This window comes from Myotis lucifugus, unplaced genomic scaffold, assembly GCF_000147115.1.
Source record: "Myotis lucifugus unplaced genomic scaffold, Myoluc2.0 scaffold_18, whole genome shotgun sequence".
In the NCBI taxonomy this organism is placed as follows: domain Eukaryota; kingdom Metazoa; phylum Chordata; class Mammalia; order Chiroptera; family Vespertilionidae; genus Myotis; species Myotis lucifugus.
Genome location: NW_005871066.1, coordinates 11,095,919 through 11,122,550, shown reverse-complemented (window position 1 = coordinate 11,122,550; position 26,632 = coordinate 11,095,919). Strand labels below are relative to the sequence as shown.

The 26,632-nt window shown below is 36.5% G+C and overlaps 1 protein-coding gene across 1 annotated transcript in view; it reads right to left on the bottom strand.

Annotated features, from left to right (window-relative positions):
- The window catches only part of RELN (reelin), a 419,315-nt gene that overhangs the window by 282,247 nt on the left and 110,436 nt on the right, over positions 1-26,632 (bottom strand). The window contains 1 exon segment of the mRNA XM_006085409.3: positions 17,122-17,257. Within this exon segment, the coding sequence (XP_006085471.1) occupies positions 17,122-17,257 (136 nt within the window).

Sequence of the window (26,632 nt, the reverse complement as noted above, 5' to 3'; positions counted from 1 at the left end):
AGATGTTAAAGTAGATGTGACATTAGTCTCCCTGGAAGGTCACTGGAAACCTGTTCTCTTGCAACATACATGACCAGTTATCCTCTATGATCCTGTGATCAGTTTTTTGTTGTTGTCATTGTTGTTTTGTTTCGTTGCTACATCCACATCCCTATCAATTTGAAGTCTCTCAGTAAAACTGCATGGGGATTGAGAAAAGACAACAGACAAGGAACAATGCTTTGTTTCTTTAGGTTACTGACACCCAGGAATAGCAAGAAGGCATACACTTTATCATTTTCTTTTAAATAAAAGTAAATATCGTCAGATGGGGAACTGAGGCAGAAAGACAATGACATCAGAACTTTAACAAGTCAATCTAGCTACCTTTGTCTTGACTTAAGGGAAAAATACATATTATTTTTTAAAAGTCAATACACACACACACACACACACACACAAATATGCTTCATTATTTGAACATAGTTGGAAAATCGAATTTTCCACATAAGCAAATTTTCCAGATTAGTCCAAAAAAGCTGAAGCTTATGCCATGAGCACAGTAAGAAAATCCTAAACTTTGAGTACAAATAATATATCAGGAAGAAGGCCTCTGGGAAAAGAAAGAAGGCTTGGAGATCTCTGTTCTATATATTTTTCTCATCTTCCTTTTCTCTATTTTTCTACAGTTTTGACTCCTTTAATGGATCAGAAGACCATGTTTCTTTTACTTAAAATTTTTAATTTATCTTGCTCCCCAATAGTGCTTTCTCTTAACACTCAAACCAGTAATTATTGATCCCTATTTCCATATAAGTAGACTATAGTATTTTTAAGTACAAGTTCCTTTTTTTTCTTTTCTTCTTCTACCTTTACATATAGTGATACTCAACTTTGTGTGGTTATCAGAAAAGCATTAAGAACCCAAACTGACCCAGGCTAAATCTGAGCTGTAGTGCTGCCTCTTCTAGCTATATGAACTAGCTGTGTAATGAACATGATATTTAAGTGCTCAGGCCTCTGATTCTTCATTTGTGAAATGGGTAATAATATTGCTTATTTCATAAGATTTTTGTGAGATTAAATAAGCATAATAAGGTAAGACACCTAGCATAGTGGATAGCATACCAAAAGACACTAAAGCTTTTTTTCTGATTTGGAAATTTGTCCTGATTGACTTATAAACAAATGAAGATTAAATTTTGTATATTTATTAGTTAGTTCTATACAGTTAACAAATGACCTTATTGAAAAGAATACAGTTACCTGAACTTGAGCCTTTCCAGAAAACCCAGAATATAAGTCCATGTAGCTTAATAAATCCAAATAAAATATCACCATATTCAACAGTAATCTAGTAAGTGTAATGTTTAACTGTCTTTGCTGCAATTTTAACATGTGAAGAAAAAAGAGAGAACAGAATATTGGAACTCAGCCTGTAACGCCCTCTAAGGAACCAGAAGACCAATGAGCTGAAGGACCTGTAGTGTGGTGAAGAGAGAAGTAGACTCGGGTTCTCCAGTGAGCTGCCACCATCTAGGTTGGAAACAGTGAATTAACCTCTCCGAGTCTGAGTTTCTTCATCTTTAAAATGAAAGATTGGATTTTTTTAGCTACCTTTAGAACTTTAAAGTTATGCTATGCTGAGAAAACTTTGTTCATATCAATACACCTACTTGACAATGTTTCCCAAAAGGTAGCATTATTCAAGTTAATTTATACATCTTTAACTGTCCATAGGAATGGCTAGTTGCAAAGGCAATTAGGGATGGAAGTGCAGAGAAAAACATAAGCAATCTGTACAATAAAATACATAATGTATGTTGGAATCTTCCTGTGTTATTTTCCATTATTGATTTTCAGCTGTCCAATGGTTATATATTAAGCAACTTAATATGTTGAAAAGATTTGTTCATGAAAGTGATTGAATTCTTAGAAATGCAGACAAATACTATTACAGAGCTACTTCTGAGTTGATTTTGCTATAGAAAATTTCCCATTTTCAAATATTTGGGAAATTAAACTCTCATATCATATTTTGATTAATATTTGACCTTGGAAAGTTTTACACATTTCATGAAGACATACAAAATTTTCACTCTTTCCAGGGAAATGAATCAAATCTTTACCCATGTGTTGAAGTTTCTAAGACTAGCAGTTGGGTAGATGTAATTTGCCTCAGATATAAAGTAAAATCATGAGTTTGACTTGAGGTATCAAGTGAAAAGTAATTATTTATGAAAGTTTAAACACATATCATTATTATATTTTCTGCAATTTTATTAATTTAAACATCTGATTTGCCAGCTATTCATACTTCTTGGTCAAATACTGTTATTGGACATTTTGACAATTTTACACTTAAAAATAAAACTGTGGATTAGCATTACGGGTTGTGGAAGTCATATTTTTGAACTGGCGCAGATGCAACAACTGTGCTATAGTAATATCAGCTTTGGTAATCCCTTTGTAAGTCAAGTGTATAAACCCAAAGACTTTTTTAAATTGGCATACCGAAGTATGGTACTTTGAGAATCTCCAAGAGAAAACAGCATTTTTTACAGATACTTATTATACAAGTCCATGCTCATCCCTACTGTTGCTATGCTGAAAAGCTCTGTATAAATGGATATGAAACAACAAAAATGTATTTCAAAGGTATCTTATATTTAAATCCTGATTAAATCTTTCATTAAAAAACATTATTTTAAGTTATCATGTATAAATGTCCTTTAAGTTGAAGTGTTACTATGTCAAGTCCTCTAAAAAAAAAAGGCGCTTCCATTGCTCTAAATTTTCATCTTCATTTCTTCAATGTAGAATTAGCAAAAAGGGGCTATAGCTTTCAAGATAGGTCTCACTACATTAAAAATCAAGAAAATATAAATCATCTTTTAATTTGCATAAAAAGATCATATGCAGAAAGTTATCTCCCCCTGCTCAAAAAAAAAAAAAAAAGAAAACACAAAATTATTTATAGTGGTTATTCAGAGCTACTTTCTCTGGAAACACACACACACACACACACACACACACACACACACACACACACACATTTTCTTCCAATATCTTTCCTTTAGCATTAACATACTATAAGCTCCACCAAAAATAATTTTATCTAACATTGCAACCACTATTCCAGGGATTGTTGCCTGTGAGACTATTATTGTCTCTTCTCTTTCCAAGCCCTTGAGAGGCTTCCCAGAATTTGGGGAGCTCATGTAAGCCACAATAACACGTTTTTATTTCTTCAAGATACAGTCCATAATTGCTCCTTGAGGTTTCCTCTTAGAATAGAACTGATAACTAACTCATAGACCATTATTTTGTAATAACAGCTCAAGTTATTTTCCCTTATTTATATTTATTTAAATTTGTGTACATATTGATACTGATTTTGCCAGTCTTCTGTTCATTCATTTTCCCCCCACAATTTTTTTAAATTTCTTTATTTATTAAGGTATTACATATGTGTCCTTATCCCCCATTACTCCCCAACCCCCCTCACTTATGCCCTCACCCTCCTGTTGTCTGTGCCCATTGGTTAGGCTTATATGCACACATACAAGTCCTTTGATTGATCTCTCCCCTTTAGCCCCACTCTCCGCTACCTTCCCTCTGAGGTTTGACAGTCTGATCGATGCTTCTCTGTCTCTGGATCTGTTTTTGTTCATCAGTTTATGTTGTTCATTATATTCCACAAGTGAGTGAGATCATGTGATATTTATCTTTCTCTGACTGGCTTATTTCACTTAGCATAATGCTCTCCAGTTCCATCCATGCTGTTGCAAATGGTAAGAATTCCTTCTTTTTTACCACTGTATAGTATTCCATTGTGTAGATGTACCACAGTTTTTTAATCCATTCATCTGCTGATGGGCACTTAGGCTGTTTCCAAATCTTAGCTATGGTGAATTGTGCTGCTATGAACATAGGGGTGCATAGAACCTTTCTGATTGGTGTTTCTAGCTTCTTGGGATATATTCCTAGAAGTGGGATCACTGGGTCAAATGAGAGTTCCATTTTTAGTTTTTTGAGGAAACTCCATACTGCTCTCCACAGTGGCTGCACCAGTCTGCATTCCCACCAGCAGTGCACGAGGGTTCCTTTTTCTCCGCATCCTGGCCAACACTTCTCGTTTGTTGATTTGTTGATGATAGCTATTCTGACAGGTGTGAGATGGTACCTCATTGTTGTTTTGATTTGCTTCTCCCGGATAATTAGTGACTTTGAGCATGTTTTCATAAGTCTCTTGGCCTTTCTTCTGTCTTCTTTCGAAAAGTACCTATTTAGGTCCTTTGCCCATTTTTTGATTGGGTTATCTTTCTTTTGTTAAGTTGTATGAGTTCACTGTAAATGTTGGAGATTAAACCCTTACCGGTGATAACATTTGCAAATATGTTCTTCCATGCAGTGGGCTTTCTTGTTGTTTTGTTTCTTGTTGTTTCTTGATGGTTTCCTTTGCTATGCAAAAGCTTTTTATTTTGATGTAGGTCCATTTGTTTATTTTCTCTTTAGTTTCAAGTGCCCTAGGAGCAGTATCAGTGAAGAAATTCCTTCGGCATATGTCTGAGATTTTGCTGCCTGTGGATTCCTGTAGTATTTTTATGGTTTCCCATCCTATGTTTATCCATTTTGAGTTTATTTTTGTGTATGGTGTAAGTTGGTGTTCTAGTTTCATTTTTTTTTGCATGTATCTGTCCAATTTCCCCAACACCATTTATTGAAGAGACTGTCTTGACTCCATTGTATGTTCATGCCTCCTTTGTCGAATATTAATTGGGCATATTGGTTTGGGTCGATTTCTGGGTTCTCTATGCTATTCCATTGATCTATATCTCTGTTCTTGTGCCAGTACCAGGCTGTTTTGAGAACAGTGGCTTTGTAATACAGCTTGATATCTGGTATTGAGATCCCACCTACTTTGTTCTTCTTTCTCAGGATTGCTGTAGCTATTCGGGGTCTTTTTTTATTCCAGATGAATTTTTGGAAAGTTCTTTCCAGGTCTGTGAAATATGTCATTGGTATTTTAATGGGGATTGCATTGAATCTATAGATTGCTTTGGGTAGTATGGACATTTTGATGATGTTGGTTCTACCAATCCATGAACACGGTATGTTCTTCCATCTGTTTATGTCTTCCTCTATCTTTTTTTTCAATGTCCTATAGTTTTCCATGTATAGGTCTTTTACCTCCTTAGTTAAGTTTATTCCTAGGTATCTTAATTTTTTTGGTGCGATGGTAAATAAGATTGCTTTTTTAGTCTCTCTTTCTGTAAGTTCACTATTGGTGTATAGAAATGCCATAGATTTCTTGGCGTTAATTTTGTATCCTGCTACATTGCCGAATTCATTTATTAAGTCTAATAATTTTTTGATGGAGTCTTTAGGGTTTCCTATGTATAGTATCATGTCATCTGCAAATAAGGACAGTTTTACTTCTTCTTTTCCAATTTGGATGCCTTTTATTTCTTCTTCTTGTCTGATCACAATGGCTAGTACTTCCAGTACTATGTCAAACAGGAGTGGTGAGAGTGGGCATCCCTTTCTTGTTCCTGTTCTTAGGGGAAATGGTTTTAGTTTTTGTCCATTGAGTATGATGTTGACTGTGGGTTTGTCATATATGGCTTTTATTATGTTGAGGTATGATCCTTCTATTCCCACCTTGCTGAGAGTTTTTATCAAGAAAGGGTGTTAGGTTTTGTCAAAGGGTTTTTTTGCATCAATTGATATGATTATGTGATTTTCATCTCTCAATTTGTTTATGTGATGTATCACGTTATTTGATTTGTGGATATTGTACCATCCTTGCATCCCCGGAATAAATCCTACTTGGTCATGGTGTATGATCTTTCTGATGTACTGCTGGATCCGATTTGCTAGAATTTTGTTGAGGATCTATAAATATAGCATCTATATTTATGAGGTATATTGGCCTATAATTCTCTTTCATTCTATTGTCTTTATCTGGTTTTGGTATTAGGGTGATGCTGGCTTCATAGAATGCTGCTCATTCATTTTTATAAGATCACCCTACCACTTACTTACATCTAGTTAACATTTCACTCCTTTGGAAGAATCTAGTAGTGTTAACCATAAACTCGAATATTTCACTGTGAATTCTCACTTCTACGTGATTTATAAATCAATGAGTTGAGACCAAAGGCAGACAAATATTCAAAGCAGCAGGCCAAGATTCTAAATATGTAGCCAGCCTTTTCTATTTGAGGTCATGACCTGCTTTTAATATAGTAAAGGTGCAAAATACTCTTTACCCAGGTGAAAAAGACATTAGTTTAAAGATTCTTCTACATGGTTAAAATGGGCAATATTATCATGCTCACATTTGTGTGTGTATAAGCCATGTGATCTAAGAATTTAGTCTGTATGATTTCTTTGGAAAAGCTCAATTCAAAGCAGCAGGCCAAGATTCTAAATATGTAGCCAGCCTTTTCTATTTGAGGTGATGACCTGCTTTTAATATAGTAAAGGTGAAAAATACTCTTTACCCAGGTGAAAAAGACATTAGTTTAAAGATTCTTCTACATGGTTAAAATGGGCAATATTATCATGCTCACATTTGTGTGTGTAATAAGCCATGTGATCTAAGAATTAGTCTGTAGGATTTCCTTTGGAAAAAGCTCAAGGATATATAAATTAAGAATTTACTTTCCCAGTATAGACTAAATAGAATATGAAATAAGGTACAGACAATGATAATGTTTTAAGAAAATACCATTAATAGAAAAATGTGTATGTCATCATCTACATATATAAAAGCCAAACAACTGGAATGCCAGAACAACCGGTCACTATGACGCACCCTGCAGCCAGCCAACCGGCCCAATCGGAGGGCGGCCCCTCCCCCCAGCCAACCCCAGCCAGATCAGGGGTGGGACTGGCCAGCTAACCTCCCACAGCCTCTCCGCCCCTGCAGGCCCGGCCCCCAATTGGTCCCCACCCTGATCAGGGGCAGAGCCAGCCGGCCAACCTCCCATGTCCCTTCTCCTCCACCCGCCTGGCCCGATTGGCCCCCATGGGGCGGGTGGGGGGGGCAGCACGACCCCACTTGTGCACGAATTCATGCACCGGGCCTCTAGTTTGTGATAATTTTAAAGACCTATAATCATTAAATAAGAATTTAGAAAGTGAATATCTTCAGAATATAATAAAGCTAACTTTCATTTACTGGTGAAATTTACATTCTCTCTGTTTTCCTTACAAATATAAAATGAGAATGTCTCATTCAAATTATACATGTGAAATAACAATGATTTTTTGAAAAAGCATAAACACAAACTAAGAGGTTCACTCATTACGGGTTAGTTAGTTGCAAGGCTATGTATTCCAGGGAGCTTTGGAAAAGGGACAGAATGTGTTGCTTTTCCATTGAATTGGTTTGCCTTATAAAATAAATTTATTAAAATTTCAAAATAGAACAACTTAACAACAGAACAAAAATTATTGTAATGAGAAAGACAATGTTTTCTTAAAGTGATGACTAGGTAATTAGAACAATGACAAGGAAACTGCCATTTCTCTTAACCCGTGAACAACTATCAAACATCACTTTATAGGACTATTACGGTTAAAAGTTGAAATGTTAACTATCATTAGTCTTTTTGATGCTGGCCTTTGCACAAAAATTATAATATGACTTTATTTTAATAAGGATGACTTCATAGCTTAGCTTTTCATTTTAATCAGGTTGACTTCCTAATTAACTCTACTATGACAATAATATATTTTCATAATTAGGACTATGCAAAGATCATTAGCTATAAAGTGGTTATCAAAGCTGTTACAACAGTGAGCATTGGAAATAAACAAAATGTCCAGAAATAAGGGGCTGATTAAATACATTAGAGTACAGCCATAGAATAGAATACTATCCAGATATTGTAGATATTATGTATTAATATTTATAATGTAATGTTAGGTTTTAAAAAGCAAGGTTAGAACACTGAATTCATGGTAGAACCCCAATTTTATAAAAAATAAAATTGAACCAACAGGGTGAGATAACAGGGGGTTTACAGTTATTTGTATGGAAAATAATACAATAATTAATAAATAATAATACAAGAACAAACTGTTTTGCATACTCACAACTGTAAACCTACTTTTGCCCCACTCTATATACATACATCTGGAGAAATACACTCCAAGATACTTAGTATTCTTATTTCTGGGATAATAGGAACATGTATGTATATGTGTGTGTGTGTGTGTGTGTAAGTATGAATGTGTGTACATGTTTTCTTCAATAAATAAGCATTGCTTTTACAATCATAAAATAAAATTATTTTAAAACACTTAAAAAGAAGTAGTATTTACTGTCAGGTTTAAATGTAAAAAAACAATGCCTAGTTGAGGCATATATTTGTTTACTGTCATTCTTTTAAATTATAAATCCAAATTAAGGCATTTTGGATTCTGACCCAAAAGTGAAATATAGAAAGCTAAAAATAACTTGACATTTTAACAAAAAACAAACTCAGAAATACAATGTCTGAAACAAGCCACAAGAAAAAAAAGTATATATTCCATATACAACTCTTGGATTGAAAAATATTAATATGTATTTTTTCAAAGTCTTTTTAGGAGTTACCTAAGTGCAATATGGAATTGAAATGCAAGAATAAACAGTCCTCAAGAGAAAACTCTGATTCCCTTTGAACTTTGAGAAGAGGTCATCTCAGCTTGCTCTAAGAAAGCCACTGATAAATCTCCCCTTGCTATTTATTTGTATGGGATATCCCATTGCACAACATAACTAAGATCCATTTCAGGAGACAAAGAAACCTATGTTTTAGGAGCAAAATATAAAATTTAAAAGCAGGAATTATTTTTCTTGCCCTGATGACTTAGTATAGTTATTTATACTCTCAGTTTCTTCTAATAGTCTATATTTTCTCTTAAGTCCATACATATTGCTTTAATTCCTTATATCCAAGTTCTTTAAACAGAAATAGACGCCAAACCAATTCTTCTATTTATAAATTCTGATGATAGATAATACAATTGTTCATTTACAAGATTTACAACACAAAAATCTTTGTAAAACTACCCATTTCAACATATACATTTTTATTTCTCCAATGTGGCATTTATTATAAATTAGAAAGTCCAAAAGGTATCAAATATTTATTTTAATTTTTAGAGTTAAATACAACCATCTACAATGTCCTAAGATATGTTTACTTAGATTTCTTTAACAAAGTATGAAAATATTAATAGCATTTCATTTTAACACCAGAAAATAATGAATGTCATAGTTGGTATAATATTTAAAAGACTTGATGTTTTCACCTAATGTGATTGTAGGTACATTTTTCTGTTCCATATTTCCCTCTCCCACACAGAATGATTCCATGCCAAATCCCTTAAATTCCTCTTTTGAAGTTTAAAATTAATTCCCATGGTTGCTCTTCTATAATCCCCCATCTTTTGAAAAATGCAAAATATGCTTATACTATTAGAGAAACCAGATGAAATCCTAAATATCCTATGTGAGCATGTGCTGTGCTTTCAAAAGAAAAGCCACTCACTCATTCTCAAAAAAAGCTGTTCATCAAGGCATCTAATTTTATAATTAATATGAACAAGGTAACATTTTGCTTTAAGTACCCATTCATAATGTTAAATCAATGTTAAATTATAACGAACTTCCATGGAAACACACAAGACATGTGCATCGGTTCTAATGAAATTCATACTGAATGGCAAATGAATTCTTAATAATGAGGCACTTGTGTTATCCAGAACTGGGATTGACAAGAACATAACTTAGCTACACTTTCTAAATAATATTATAGCAAGTAACGGATAAAGCACATGCATTTTTCAGTTTGGAAGAAAATGATGTTTCCCCGTACCTTTTTAATATAGTCTGTTTCCCATACAGACTTATCAAAGGGTTGGCTCTTTTATAAACTCATCTTGCCCTAACCATCAGAAGTCCATAACAACAGATGCTGGAATAATTAAAAACCTATCATTATTTTTAAAAACTATCACTATAGACTCTTCCATCACATTACAGACGAGGAGAATGAAGGTGGTTTACGGGTGTCCTTGTGTCACTGTACCCACCTCTTTGTGGTTAACGTGTAGGCTTTAATGTGCATCCTTGCACCTCTGCTCCGGCAGGAAGCCTGTCTCTGGGGATCACTTGCAGAAAATAGGACATTGAGTCCATAATTAAAGTAATCTCTTTCCAGGCAGATGCTGCAGTTGGCTCTGTTATCACATATTACAAAAGGCATCTTGAGAGTTATAAAATGTGCAGCAAATAGCTTTGGAGATGAAAAACCGCAATTTTTCATCTAATTTTGATCCATAGACATGTAAGCACTGTATTGCTAGTTTTTGGTTTTGAGCCAAATAACTATTATGGTGCTGCGATGAGCCGGGCAGTAACCAAAATTAAAGAATACTTTAGCTTTTATCCTCAGAGTGAGAAAAGCTCTTTTGTAACCATCTTTGCACTTAGCAAATAAGGATGCCATCTCAAATCTGAGCATTAATGCCTGCAGGCAGATTAAGAAGAAAGGCTTATGTAGCTTAGCCTTACAGTCATACTTTCAATATATTTGCTTAAGTTAAAACCAGGGGTTGATTAAGGAACCAGCCATCTTAGCACCTTTGCAACTACAGTGTACATTTTTTAATTTGAAGCATTTCTGTTTATCTTTCATATACTATTTTAAGACATTGCTCTTTGAAATATGTTAGCCTAGATAACTAGTATGCCCATATTATTCATAATCCCTTCTATAAATACTAGTGGTGGAAACAAATGGAGAAGATTTAACTAATACATTTTTGTTTCTAGCTTAGGACTTGTCAATGTGATAACCAAAACTTGACCTCAATTCTGTGAGGTGCTAAAATGGAGATGGAAATAATTTTGTTTCACATTCATTTCTCAGTAATAAATAAGACAACTTCTGAATGTGAACTGACTCATTTTTAAAGAGGTTATTTTAGAATTCTTAGAATTCCAGAAATTTTGTTGTTTAAATTTTATTTCCTCAAACTGTTTTTTGTGTGTGTATGTTTTTAAAATGTATTTTTATTTACTTGAGATAGAATAGAAACATCAATGATGAGAGAGAATCATTGATTAGCTGCCTCCTGACCAGGAATCGAACTGTGACCTCCTGGTTCATAGGTTGATGCTCAACCACTGAACTACCCCAGCCAGACTCATTGAGCATTCTTATAACTAGTACTTTGAACTCTGCATCTGGTAGACTGCTTGTCTCCATTTCGTTTAGTTCTTTTTCTGGAGTTTTGTCCTTTTTTTTTTTTTAAATTTGGGCCATATTTCTTTGTCTCCTCATTTTGGCTGCTTCCCTGTGTTTGTTTGTATGTATCAGGTAGAGTTGCTACATCTCCCAGTCCTGGTAGAGTTGCCTTATATAGTAGGTGTCCTGTAGGGCCCAGTGGCACAGCCTCCCATTCACCTGAACTGGGTGCTCTAGATGCGCCCCCTGTGTGGTCTATGTGCACCCTCTTCTTGTAGTTGAGCCTTGATTGCTGATGGCATGTCAATGGGAGAGATTTACCCTCAGGCCGATTGGCTGGAAGGACTGGCCATGGCCACCATGGAGGATCTGCTATCCAGGGGCCGACCCCATGGAGCAGAACTCATTTCAGGGGGGCTTGGTGCCCTCTGAGTCCACCCTTTGAGTGTGTTGCTCATGGTGGTGGTTGAATGGTCCTTCAGCATGGTCTGAAGCTGTCGACTGGGTGCACTGGCTCTGGGGTCTCCTGGGAGGTGCAGACCAAGGTCAGCCACCACCAATGCCTTTTCTAGAGCCACTCAGCATGAGCTCCAAAACAATCTGCATACGACTGCTCCTTTGCTGGGTTTGGAGGTACTTCCACAGCCAAGGTATCCCTCCCGATTCTTATGCACCACACATGGGTGTGGGACCACCTGTTCAGCATCTCTGCCCCTCCTACTTGTCTCCATGGCTTCTTCCTTATTTCCTTAGTTATAGGAGTTCTGTTCAACTAGGTTTCAGGTATTCTGAATGATGGCTGTCCCATGGTTTAATTGTAACCCTGAAGTTGTTGTGGAAGGATGCCAGTATCACATTGACCTATTCCACCATCTTGACTGGAAGATTCTTTTCTCAGTTTTGGGGGAGTTTACTTAACGTTAAATTGTCAGTAATTTGGGCACAAATCTGATCTTCTATGTTCCATTTGTATTCTAATATTATTCTAGCATCTCTGTCCAAGCAGTTAAACCTAAATCTACTGGTGATAAGTTTTGCCTTTAATTCACACATCCCTTCCCTATGTAGAATTCACTTTTGACAAGTAATCTATATATATAAAAGCTTAAGTGACTGTTTGACCGTCCGACCAGTACCTATGATGCGCACTGACCACCAGGGAGCAGATGATCAATGCAGGAGCTGCCAAGCTGCGGTGACTTGGCAGCTGTGGTTCTCAGGTGATGCACCCAGAACCAAAGAGGAGGGAGCCAGATTCTGGGGTGCGTCACCCAAGAACTGCCCTCTCACAATATGGGACCCCTCAGGGATGTCCGGAGAGTTTTGGCCTCATCCCTGCAGGCCAGGCCGAGGGACCCCACCGAATCCGTGCACTGGGCCTCTAGTGATATATAATAAGCTTTCAAGGAATGAATCTACATTATAGATATCAAGATGTAATCTAATATGTTCTTCGTATTTCAGAAGTTTAAATCAGTGTCTCTCAATATTCAAAAGAATTAGATAATTCTCTCACACAGAGGTAGATTTCAAAATTACAATAGTAAACACCATAATATGTATCAGTACCATTATAAAAAATAGGTAAGTGATCATTTTAGAGGCAACTGTAGTAAAGTGTCAAAAATTGCCTGCTTGGAACTAGACTACCTTCTGAATCCAAGCTGTCACTCACGGGCAAGTTATTTAATGTCACTGTAAGCTGAAATAATAACAGCACCTACTTCATAGAATTACTTTGAGAATAAAATGAGTGAAAAGATGTAAACGACTTAGAACAGTGACTAGCACATTCTAAATTTTCAAAAATATTATTAATTAATGTTGTAATTGTTATTTTACAATCCCTATTCCCTGGCAGCTTCTCACTAATATTTAGGGCTAGCTGGCTGGAGATTTCCTTCATTCCTTCCTTTTTTCCCTTACTCCCTTGCCTGTCCCTACCTTTTTCCTCTCCCTCCTCTTCCTCTGCCTCCTCCTCCTTCTCTCCTCCTTCTCATTCTCCTCCTCCTCCTTCTTCTTCCATCTCTTCTTTCCATATATCCTCCTCACTCTTAGGATTTTGGGGGGACAATTTACATGCAAGAAGTTTGAATAATTAAGGGCCTCTTTTAACTTGAGGCTTACTTGTCACTAAGGACTAATCAAATATAAAAGTAAGAACAAATTATACTGTCATAAGATCTGGATACTAAGCAGATCTCTGAGTGAAATTATCACTTGAAAAGTTATCAACAGGTGTCAAAAACTAATGATAAAATAAATTTAGTTACTTATCCATTTTTATTTTATTTTATTTTTATTGATTTTAGAGAGGGAGAGAATCTTAAGATTGGCTGCCTCCTGCATGTCCCACACTGGGGATTGAGCCAGCAACCCGGGCATATGCCCTGACTGGGAATTGAACTGTGACCTCCTGGTTCATAGGTCAACGCTCAATCACTGAGTATGCCGGCTGGGCTAGCTATCCATTTTATACATCTGTACCAGGACAGCCAGCAACTTTATTCTCAGGCCATCCTCTCCTCTATGTCTCTCACTTGATTATTTTTAACGAGAAAGGCAGTAAAAAAAGACAGCCCTCATTACTGTGTGGCTAAGTGGTTTAGCTATAAAACCTGTTTTATTTATACAGCATGCTCTTCTCTGGGAAAGGCACACACAGCACATGATGTAATTGGGATTTCAGTTCAAATGTTCCATAATTCTTACTACAAGATTTTAAAAAAGGACTTAAATAGATAAGTGGGTTTTTTAATCATACACGGCTGTTCTAATATGAAATTACAGAATTGGGTGCAGTGTCGATTCAACTGCCACTTTAGAGAGACCGTACATGTGGTAAATGATAGATATTAGTAGCTGGGTTCTTCAAATCCAAGACACAATCAATTGTAAGACATTAAGAAATAAAGTAAATGCTGTCAATTATGATTATAATCTCTTCTTTTGAGATTCCAAAACATTTTTTAAAAATCAGTATTTCAGAATCAATGAAATATGATATCATTATGAGCTATTAAGGAAATTTTATTGAGGGCCTTCTATCATCTGTATTACAGTATTAGGACCTGTTAGGTACATAAAAATAGCTAACACAGTCCCTGCCCTTGGGGGATTTAAAATCCAGTTAAAAAGGAAAATACACTTGTAAAGAAATTAAATAATGTATGAAGTAACTAACGATAAGAAGTTATTCAAAATATATGACTAAAGCATATAAGCATGGCTGAAGTTTAATTTTTAAAAAGCTATTCTTCCTACTTTAAAACGTGAAACTTTTAATTTTTGAGGTTAGTCAGAAAAAAAGAGAATCATGATCTATTTACATTCAAATGCCATAAGGTTATGTGTTATTTTATTTTTGCTGAATGTTTAAAATTTATGGTGAACATTAGCAATCCCCTTCAAGTATTGCTGGGCACATACTAATTACAGGTTTTAACTCATATATAGCTCTACTCAACACATAATAAATAGTGTAGTATGGAACAAAGGTAAAACATTGCAAGACTTTATTTTGGAAATTTTCAGATAAATTGTTTCAGTGGTCCATGTTCAATCTTCAGTTTTCCTGTAGTCTCTCACAAGGTAGTTAGGAAAGGAGATTAACAAAAGCATCTTGCCCACATAAGAAGCAGCTACTCCATGCAAAGCTCAACGTAGTCATGGCTCATGTGAAGCAGAGACTTAATGCTATTAAGAATAGCAAAAAGTGCAAATTGCATCATAAAAATTTTGTTGGGAAATACAAGTGAGAGTGTGTATTCTTTGCAGAGAGTAAAAATTACTTCTGAGAAAACTGTATTTTTCTGACCAACTGCTAAGAAAATATTCTTTGAAGTTAGGACTTAAAATACCTGTTATTTCTCAGAAGAAAGTAGAGTTTGATATCCCAGGAACAGTGAGATCATATGCCATCAAACATGATATTTAAACAGATTAAATTTAAACCTCTATTTCTTTTTGAAGTAAGCAATTCTATATTGTTGACATAATTTATTTTGTGTTCTACTGTTGACAAAAATAATTCTTGTTTTAAATTACAAAGTGATGCATGGGAAAAATTTGTTGTCCTTCCAAGTGCAAACATGAGGAAGATAAAGTATGCCAAAAGAGTCAGAGATTACTATTAAACAAAAGGAAAAAACAACATTGAACCTCATATAATCCAAGGGCATTTCCCATGTTTTCTCTGTTTGAGACACTGTATCAACTGTGGAGGGATCACAAAGAAATAAGAAGTTGTCCCTATCCAGGCAAGAAATTAATTCAAATAAGAATACAGTAAACCAATCAGCATGTCACTTCTCTTATTGATGTCTTGGAAAGCGTTATAGTATAGAAGAGTGGGCATTTTCAACAGTTCTTGAAAAAAGGGTAGGACTTTAGCAATTGAAATTTATAGAAAAAAAAGTATTCTGGGTATGAGAAAAGAAAATCACATAATGTTCAGGGAATTGTAGGAAGTCTTATCAATTAACACCCTATCCAGGAGGTGCATGCTATAGGAAATAAGAGAAGATGGTAAACATCAATATTGGGAAGAGCATATCAAATCCATGCCAAAGGGCTGGCTTTCAGATGGAAATTTTGGGGGATACAAGTTTTGAGTGATCAAGATTGTACCTTAGGAAGATAAACTGGCTAACAATGTGCAGGATTGACTGGAGGAGAAATAGGCAGGAAGTGAACAGACCAGTTGGAATGCTATTGCAATCAATAACCTTAGCAAGAGGTACTGGAAAGAATGAGTTCAAGTATGAAAAACTTCCTGAGGGAGAAAATGATGAGATTAAATGTCTATTAACTAGAAGGATGAATCTGATGTTTGCATCTTGGTAACCCAGAAGATAGGCAAAAAATAGGAACCCTTGACACTGACCTGTATGCTATTAAAGGGAAGTAAAGATAGTAGTGACTTTGGAGTGTGCATATTTTATGAGACTTTGTCGTCTGAGCAGAAGGTTGGAATAGAGAATCATTCAATATGCCGTCCAGCTCTATTTTGCTTGGCTGCCCATAGAACGCTATTTCTGAATGGCCTCTGACCTTATTCCATTGGCCTATTCCATTATCCATTCAACAAATATTCAGTGAATGCTTACTGTGTGCCAGGGACTGTTTAGACAGTTGGGGCAAATGAGTAAACAAACAAAAAAATTCTTGCTTTCAAGGAACCTGCATTTCAGCAGAAAGAGACAGACAACGAATATACATAATTAAATATGAAGTATATCATGTGCTAGAAGTAAAAAAAAACAAAGATATGGAAAGAAAAGATAACTAAAGAAGATGAGGAGTGGTGATTCTGGGGCAGTGGTAGTGGAATAGTCTATACCGAGAGATGTCACAAGTCACAGCCTTTGAGCCACAGTGCAGTGTTTGTCCAAGGCCGTGGGGGTATTACTCACTACATTTCCCCGTTTCCTCTGGATGAAAGCACATAAGAAAGTTATTAAGTTTCTATAGAGTCCCTGATTTCTCACCATCATGAATCTCTTATTTGATCACATTTCCTTCTTGTCACTAATGGTCAGAAATCAGAAAGCTAAATTTGTGTTCTTCCAACATGTACATGAGTCTCATGGCATTTTTGGTACCTGTTTTCATCTTATTTTCTAAACGAAAATTTTCATAATGCCTTTATTTTTATCTTATTGTGTATTTTGGTCAGCTAAAATCTAATTTAGAACCCTTGAGGAATTAATAAATAGGCAAAAATAAAGTTACTTTTTAAAAGTTTTCATCTCTTTTTTGACACCAAAATCAGTGAATTCCATTAGAGTCAAACTTGTTAAAATAATACACTTTAATAGTTACCCCATATGTAACCCAATGAGGGGTATATTTGCCTTCCTTAGTGGTCACAGACACTGTGGGTACTTACATGAAATTCACGCAGCCTGTGCCAGCAGGTGGAGCAATCCAGACGAAGCTGAGGTTGGTTGTGGGCAGATGACTCACATGAGAGGCCACCACACTGCACATAAACTGGTTACCAAACTGGTGGTCAGACATGATCCCTGAGAGAGAGAAAGGAAGTTTGTTATAAAAACAACAAAACGAAGTCTTTCTTATCATAGCCTAACCATATTTTCTGGAGATTTTTCTTTTATGTTAAGATCCATCATGCTGTTTGGGCTTCCCCATAGATTATGCAACTTTCTATTTCCTATTGTTAGAAGGAAATTAATCATTTAAAACATTATTGTTAAGGAATAACCTAATAAATTTATTGCCATAGTACTGGCTTTGCTTTGATTTTGTTGATTGGTTGTTGCCCATCACCAAAGACCACTAGGACCACATTGGAAGTGTTTACAGCAAAGGAAACAAAATTCCATTGATAAGTGGAAGGTATCTCAGAGAGGATGTTAGAAGGGGCTTGTTAAAATATTTGGGCTTGTGTTGTTATTCTAGAGAATAGGATGGTCAAGCTGGCACCAGAATTTCCAAATTTTAGTACTGGAAGTCCTGCATCCTGGGGACACCTGCTCCCCTCACCCCCTGCCCAGTCCTGTTGGGGATGTTACAAAGAAGGTGGCTTTACTTCTGGATTTGGCGCTATCACGAAGTAAGGGCGATTTTATCACTGAGTATCTTAATTTTTGTCTAGGAGACATGAGGAATTGAATAGGGCTCAAACTTTGATTGGAAAAAAGTTCATATTAGCAAGAAGAGGGGATGCTGGTCATTTTGGTGGTTTGCACCATGTTCTATATCCAGGCATGAGTCTAACGTGGTCCTCCCAGTTTCAGGTGGTCTTGTTTGGTGCTGATGTTCTGTGAAACTGCTTATGTTCAACATGAGAACCCCACGGCCCCGCTGTGAGTGCCGGGCCAGCTCCCAGTGAGCTATTGGGACGCTTTCTTTCCCTTTCCCATAAGGCTATTCTCCCAGGTTTACCTCAAGTACAAAATATTAACACATGACTGGGTAATAAGAAAATAACTCAATTTTTAAAAATGGGCAGAAGTCCTAAATAGACACCTCATCAACAAAGACATGCAGATGGCAAATAAGCCTATGAAAAGATGTTCAACATCTTATGTCATTAGAGAATTACATGTTAAAACAACAATGAAATGCCACTACACACTTACTATGGCCAAAATCCAAAACCACTGACAACATCAAATGCTGGCAAGGATGTGAAGCAACAGGAACACATTCGTTGCAAGTGAGAATGCAAAATGGTCTAACCCTTTTGGAAGACAGTTTAATGTTTTGTTACAAAAGTAAATGCACTCTTACCATATAATCCGCAATCCCACTCCTTACCAGTTACCCAAATAAACTGACATTTTATGTCCACACAAAATCCTGCACATGGAGATCTATAGCAGTTTTATTAATAACTGTCAAAACTTGGAAGTCCCCAAAATGTCCTTCAGTGAGCTAATGGATAAACTGTGGTAGATTCAAACAATGGAATATTATTTAGAGCTAAAAGGAAATGAACTACCATGCCATGAGAAGGCAGGGATAAGTAAATGCATATTACTAAACGCAAGAAGCCAATTGGAAATGGTTACATGTTGTATAATTCCAACTATATGATATTCAGGGAAAGATAACAGTATGGGGATGGTAAAAAGATCAGTGTTCGCCAGGTTTGGGAGGGAGAGAGGGATGACTGGGCAGAGCACAGGGGATTTTTAGGGCAGTGTATGATGCTACCATGGTGGAAACGTGTCATTGTGTATTTGTCAGAACTCATGGAATGTACATCACAGTGAGCCCTAGTGTGAACTATGGACTTTGAGTGATAATGATGTGTTAATGTAGGTTCATCTGTTGTCATGAATATATCACTGTGGTGCAGGACAGGGACAGGATGGACGCTCGATGTGGCGTGGGTGGGTGGGGACAAGGGTACATGGGAAATCTCTGTTCTTTCCATTCAATTTTGCTGTGACTTAAAACTGCTCTAAAAATAAAGTTTATTAATAAAAACATTGCCAGAAGTGGGCAGTTAAATAAAACATTCATTTATTGACTTTGTGAAATGGGCAAATGACTTACTCTCTCTGAGACCCAGTTTTCTTATCTATAAAATGGAATTACCATGTCCCCTGTATCCTGAAGTTATAGTGAGAATTAAAAGGCCCAAACACATACAAGAGCTCCTAGTACAGCACACCTGTGTTTGGATCGGTGCCCCTCCTGGCTATCATCATAGCAGTCCCTGCATTCCTCCATCCCTGCACTTGCCCATCTTTCCAAGGTGTCTGTGATGGACTAGGTCTTTCATCTTTATATTCCAAGCAACTGTCACAATACCTGACACATCACAGATCATCAAGAAATGTTTTCTGAATAAATGCAAAAATAATGTAACTATAAAAAAGACAATAGAATTTGTGGCATATGTTACATTAACTAGTGAAATAGGATCTTCTAGAATAGGAAGCTATTCTGAATAGTAGTTCATACTGGGCAAAGAAATAGAAAAATAAATCTATATTTTTTACACAGCCAACAATGCTCTTTTTCTCATTTAAGAATTCATTTTTTGAGCTGTATCTCGAGACAAAATTCTTCAAGCCAGAGAAACCGCAAGGTTAGAAAGAATAAGACTCCCGGGGAAATTGCCGAGTGCTGAAGGTGACTCAGGCACTGCCGCTCCCCTCTGGTCAGGCATAAACAGGGAGCCAGTGTGTAGAAAATGACACATCTGCAGGAGTCAGCTGCCAAAAGGAAAACACAGGTTCCAACCACAATCATTGTGGGAAGGGAAATGAATCAAACAAAACAAGGATGCAGCCTTGGTAACCGGATTCACATTCGAGTATCTCCTCATTCCTCAAAACTCCTCTTAGAAAGTGAGTGGATGTCTAGGCTACATAGTACTTGACAGAGATGTTATAAAGCAGCCATATGTCATAATTACCATATGCCCTATCCAGATAAACATGCCACAGAACCATAGCCTGGCAGGCTTACCAGGCTGGCCAGGTAAGTTCCCCAACGTGGCTGCACAGGGGCATCACCTGAAGAGGCTGAGTAAACACTGGTGCCAGAGATTCGGGCTTAACAGGTTTGGGGTAAAGCCTGGGTAATGAGAGTTTGAAAAGCTAACATGTAGCTGAGCATTAAAAACGTGTCTCAGTAAAATGCTGTCCAGAATCCAGGGCTCAGGGTAATACCCCTACGGCACCAATACACAATTTGAAAGTATCCAGCAGTGTCTTACATATGACTCTGGTAGTAATACAAAATAGCCTATCTTCTTATCCATTACTCCTAAACCACCCCCAATATGTACTCTGAGTATTTTTTTTAGATACCTTCAAGTAATATGAGTGGTAGTGGTCTTTTGCTTTTTTTTTTTTAACATAGAGCACTGGCACATTATACTCCTACCACATTTTAATTGGCTTTCCTTTTCTTTCTTTCTTTTTTAAACATCTAAAGGTTGGCCAGAGTTGCAATTATTAGAAATCTATTTACCTTATCAACCAGCAGGAAAAACAACAGTATCTACAGAATCCTTATTTTGCATCAAACATTATGTTAGACCCTATGGAGGTACATAGAAGAAATTTGGGACATAGTCACTACCCTGAAATGACCTGAGCTGGGAAGAGAGACCTGGAATAAATTGACATTTTAAATAAAACAGCTAACTTGGTGGTATTCCTGGAAAATACAAAATAGGAAAGAAAGAGGGATTAACACAGACGATTGTAATAATAACCAATGCTTGTTGAGCACTTACAATGGCCTGGCATTATTCTAAGTGCTCCGTGAATGCTAACTTTTTGAAGGCTCTTAACAACCCCATCAGATAGGAGCTGTTATTTTCTCCATTTTAGCACATAGGACAGAGCAAGCAGGCAGTGTAGCCTGCATTCAAACCACAGTGCCCTTGCTATACAGTCAGAAATGGCGTTATTGCAGAGGGAGACTGAAACTGAGTCTTCGGGGAAAGGCTAAAATTTCCCATAATTTTTAAAAAAATTTTATATTCAGCAGCAGGGTATAATTCAGAGACTGTCACCTCACTGCCACAGACTGCATGACTTTGTCAGGATGCCCTCTCTCAGGGTCAGTTCTGACATCTGTAAGCTGCTGGTCCACAACCAGTAAGACCCCTTTCAGTGCCACAGCTGAGTGCAATGTAAGTGAACAGAGGAAAGATGGGAGGACATCACACAATGAGCAGAGGTGCGCATGTAAAATGAGAACGAGGAAGACGAGAGCAGTCAGGATCAGCTTCCTGTGTCCTATGAAAACAATTTACTGCATCTGCCACACTGATATTCTCAGTGGCTTTTGTGTCATGAAAGACATATACCATCTAATTAATATGTAGGGTTTATATTATATATTCGGAAGCCTATTCTTGGGATAACTGAAATTTGAATTTGGTAATGAATTTAAATTTATGATGGTGTTTTCCCTGCTGCAGGCTGGATAACAGGATACATATTGCGTTTTTAATATTACTTGGAAAAGGGAAAATGGGATCTATAATAAAAGAATTTAATTACGCTGCATATTTCAGGGAGATACAAACATATAAAATATATGCTGACAGAAGAAGATTTGACTTTGGGTGGGGGCACACAATGCAATATATAGATGATGTATCATAGAACTGTACACTTGAAACCTATCTAATCTTAATAAACATTGCCATCCAATAAATTTAATTTTAAAAAATAAAGATTTCATTTTTATTGTTGTGGTTATGTGTAAACTGTCACACAAAATTTTTTCACATGGCATTTCTTCCCTAGAGAAAGAAGCTATTATAATTGACTATGAGAGAAAGTAAGCACTTCAAGAAGTATGGCTCTCTTGACCTAATTTTGAGCAAAGAAAGTAAAGTATATCCTTCAAACTCTGAAGTTTCACAAGATTGATAACTGTCTTGATTTTAGCAAGATTTTAAAGAATCCATATTATAAATACATTTTCTTTTAAATGTTGTGTACCCACATTTGAGAAATAGAATATTCACAATCCTGTTATAATTTCTATATCAAGAAATAATATAGCCCAGCTGCTGTGGCTCAGTGGTTGAGTGTCGACCTATGAACCAGGAGGTCATGGTTCGATTCCCAGTCAGGGCATAAGCACAGGCTTCGGGCTCAATCCCCAGTAGGAGGTGTGCAAGAGGCAGCCAATCAATGATTCTCTCTCATCACTTATGTTTCTATCTCTGTCTCCTCCCTTCCTCTGTGAAATCAATAAAAATATTTTTAAAGGAAATAAAATAACTCTTTAAAAGAATTATTCTTTTGACAAAGTATGGTGCTTGAAATTCATTAAGTCATTCAATCCTTTAAATATGTAACTCAAATATATATATTTATCTTCCTAATCAAAGTTTGTGGTTATAAAATAGGAATCTATATCAGAGTTTCTTTTAGCCACCTTATACTTCTGCACGATTAGGCTCACAACATCTTTAACTGTTCTAAACTTGCTTCCATGATCCCTTTTAAGACAGTGATACACATTTCTGTGCCTTCTGGGACGTCATTTTCCCTGACAAGTCTTCAGTTATTTTAAGTTTGTGACTAAACCTTGTATGAACTCCATTTTCCCTCAGGAATACTTTCTATGCTTTTAATGTGCATACCTTGGGTCTTCAGAACTGTAACTAGAATTTCTATGATCCCCCATCTCTAAAATAAAATGTACATATCCTGATAAAAATGTAGACCATTCAGTTCCAAGAAACACATTGAAGATTTTATTACCAAAAATAACCCAAGAAGTGAAAAAATTACACATTCGTGTTGGGTTTATTCCATATTTTGTAGATTAAAGATGTACATTACACATACCTGTTGAGTTTGTAATTTGCCATGGTTAGTGTTAACATGGGTAGAACATGTTCTAGTTTACTTTCCATGGGGTTCAAGAACAAAGACGTTTGTGGATGGGATACCACCAAAGGGCACGTATTACATTAAGATTTTAGATTTTTGTTTGTAGAACATGTAACCTTCCTATATAAAAATGGTGAAACCTTAAAATAAATATTATTTGATTACTTCAAAAGCTTTCAGAAAGTTTGAAAGAATATTTTGTCAGAAAGTTTAATAAATGTATCAATTTATGTCTCCATTAGAAGTATAAAATAAGACACTTTTTTTGTTATTGTTAATCTGCATCCAAGGATATTTTTTCCCATTGATTTTTAGAGACTGGAAGGGAGGGAAGGAGTGGGGAAGAGATAGAAATATTGATGTGAAAGAGACATATTGATTTGGTTGCCTCCCACACACGCCCCAACAGGGGCCAGCATTCAAACCTGCAACCCAGTTACATGCCTTTGACTGGAAATTGATAATACACTCTGACCACTGTGAAACACTGGCCAGGTCTTAAGACAAACATTTAAAATTATTTCTATTTTCTTTTATTTCTATTAATTGCTTTTTATTTAAAAGTGATATCTAAAAGCTTTCATTACTTAATAAAATTGGCCTGTTCTGAAAATCTAGTTTGGAAAGTTCATGTTATATTATTATAAGCGAAGAGAGGAAATGAATTACGGAGTTTGTTTTTCTCATTGTTTAACTTTTCATATGATTCAATATGAATAACTGTTTACTTACAGAATTTGATTTGTCTCTTATTTGCCTTCTTTGCTAGGTTAATGTACTCAAGCATTTCAACGAAGCTAAACACAATTTTATCTGCTGAAAAGTAATCACAGAACTTCCTGAAAACATCCTTATTGCAGCTTATCTGTGAAGTACAAGCCTGATGAAAATGGATATGAAAAGACCCTCTCAAGTAGTGCTACAAGATAATGAATAGTATGTGCACACACTTTCACATATGTACACTGAGTTTGTTTAATTTTTAAAGCATTGATTTGAAGGCATTTGATTTCAGATTTAAGTCTAGAAGCAAAAAAAAAATACTAAAACCCTTTTTAAGTCACTCTGGAATTCTATGTCTATGGGCACGTTAGAAAACATATGAGGATCCATGCTATTTCCACACTTACTGGTTATGTAAAAAGAGCTTATTCTAAGTCAACCAGATTCTTTCCTCACTCACTACAGTTACAAAGATGAGAATCTTGTTGTTGCTTTCCTTCTCCATTTCTCTCCTAGCACTACCATTTAGCAAATGCCTTCTCTGTGTCAAGTGTTCTCCCATATTATTACCTTACTATTATGGGAGAGGCAGTACAGGGGAAAAGCTGAGAACATAGACCCCGAGGCAGTCTGACTAGGTACAGATCCTTTGCTCCACTACCAAGAAGTTCTGGACTCTTGGGCAGGTTACTCAAACACTCTTTCTTCAATTTCCTTTCCAAGAAAATAGAGATAATAAATAATAGGGTGGCTATGAAGATGAAATGAGTATATGACATATACTAGTAAAGCACTACATTTGTTGGTCATTATTATCATTCCCATTTTAGAGATAAAGGATACTTATCAAGAACCAGTGGGTTTAACCAAAGGACAACAGAGCTAGTGAATAGCACTTCAACACACGTCCATTTTCTGTCCTACACTGTCCACTGGCATCCTCCCTCCCTGTGCCCAAAGGGACAGGACCTTAATGACAAGACAGGCCCCTGTCCTCATCAACAGAAATCCTCTCCAAATACAGCGATGGAGTACAAAGTGAGCAGGAAGAGGGCCCCTCCTCTAGGCACAAGGATTGGTTTTCTCCCTCTCCCTCTCCTCCTGATTCCCCTCCTTCTCTAAACACCTTAATTTCTCATCAGACAGTTACTGAATTCCCTTTGTCCTCTTGGTAAATGTATCTCTTAGTTAGATACAGATGGAGTGCGATATCCTTAGGTCAAAAGTACTCCCCTAAAGGGCAAAGCCATACAGTTACACTTAGGCCTGTGTGGCCACTGAGCTCGACACAGCAGAATCCTTTCCGAAGAGCAAGTACAAAATTCACTGCTAAGGGTCCCTGACAAACTAGTTCCTTCCCTACTACTTCATACTCTCCCTCACCCCTAAAAGCTGCCTGGTGGTAGAAAATCACTACACATTGTCTGCCTCCAGCCTTTCTACAGCAAACACGTGCTGCGTTCAGAACTATATTCCGCCTCACTATCAGGTGCTTTGACTTGTCCTGGTGTGTGTAAGACTCATAGCACAACTTCTAGTCTAGAAGCTGAATTTCACACATATACAGGCTAAAGAAATCCAAAGAGGAGAAGGCTTCAGAGACATAAACCCAAGCCAACACAGGAGCCTGAAAAGATCTTCAGCAAAAGTTAATTAAAAAATAAAATTATTTTTCATAACTGAAACTTTATATCCATTGAAAATAACTCTTCATTTCTATCTCTCTGGGCTGATTTATCATGACCCTTATTCAAAATTCATACTCTATCATGGCCAAACTGATTATAATTGTATGTACACATCTGTGGGTTTCTTCTCCCTAGACCAGGGGTCAGCAAACTATGGTCCAAGGGTCAAATCTGGACTATTTTTGTACAAGCACTGAGCTAAGAATAGTTTTACATTTTGAAAAGTTGTAAAACAAAAAGATGAATATGCAATAGAGATCTACCCTTATGATCTGAAAAGCCTAAAATATTTATTAGTTGGTAGCCATTTACAGATAAAGTTTGCTGACCTCTGGCCTAAGATGTCCTTTATTTCTCTGGCTTGGCTAAACCATTACTCACCACTTAATACACATATGAGAACATAAACCAGCCCCTTCATAAAATTTTCTGTACAATTCCTTCCTATATCCAAGGTTAATGTTAGGTACATCTTTATGCTCTCAGAATACCCAGAGAGCAAATCATTTCTCTCAAGAAACTTAATCTAGGAAAAAATGGAAGTAAACAAACTGTGATAAGGGTTATATTAAAAGACCATATTAATCATGGAAATTTATGTTTTTGTGGTAAAAAATTGCCCCCTAAGTTGCAGGTCAACAGTATATGAGTCAAAGACTCTTCAGGGAAATTGTCCTCCATACAAGGGCTCAGCAATCTAAGATATTTCCATATGATAGCTATGCTATCTGAGTGTGTGGCTTCCATTGCCATCACAGCAAGTGGATAAAGAAACCTATAGGCCCTGGCCAGATGACTCAGTTGGTTGGAGTGTTGCTCCATATACCAAAAGGTTGTGGGTTCATTTCCCAGTCAGGGCACATACCTAGATTGTGGGCTTGATCCAGTGTCAGGGTGCATAAGGGAGGCAACCCATCAATGTTTCTCTCCCCTCTCTCTAAATATCAATAAAAACATAAATTCGGCGAGGAATTTTTTTAAAAAAGAAAGAAAAAAAGCTAGAGGACTCACATCCTCTATTCTGTGCTTCGACTGGGAAATAGTATACTTTATTTCTCCTCATAACCTATTAATCAAAATTATTCACATGGTCCCCATAAACTACAGAGACCAGAAAGTGTGGAGGAGCAGATAGCTATTT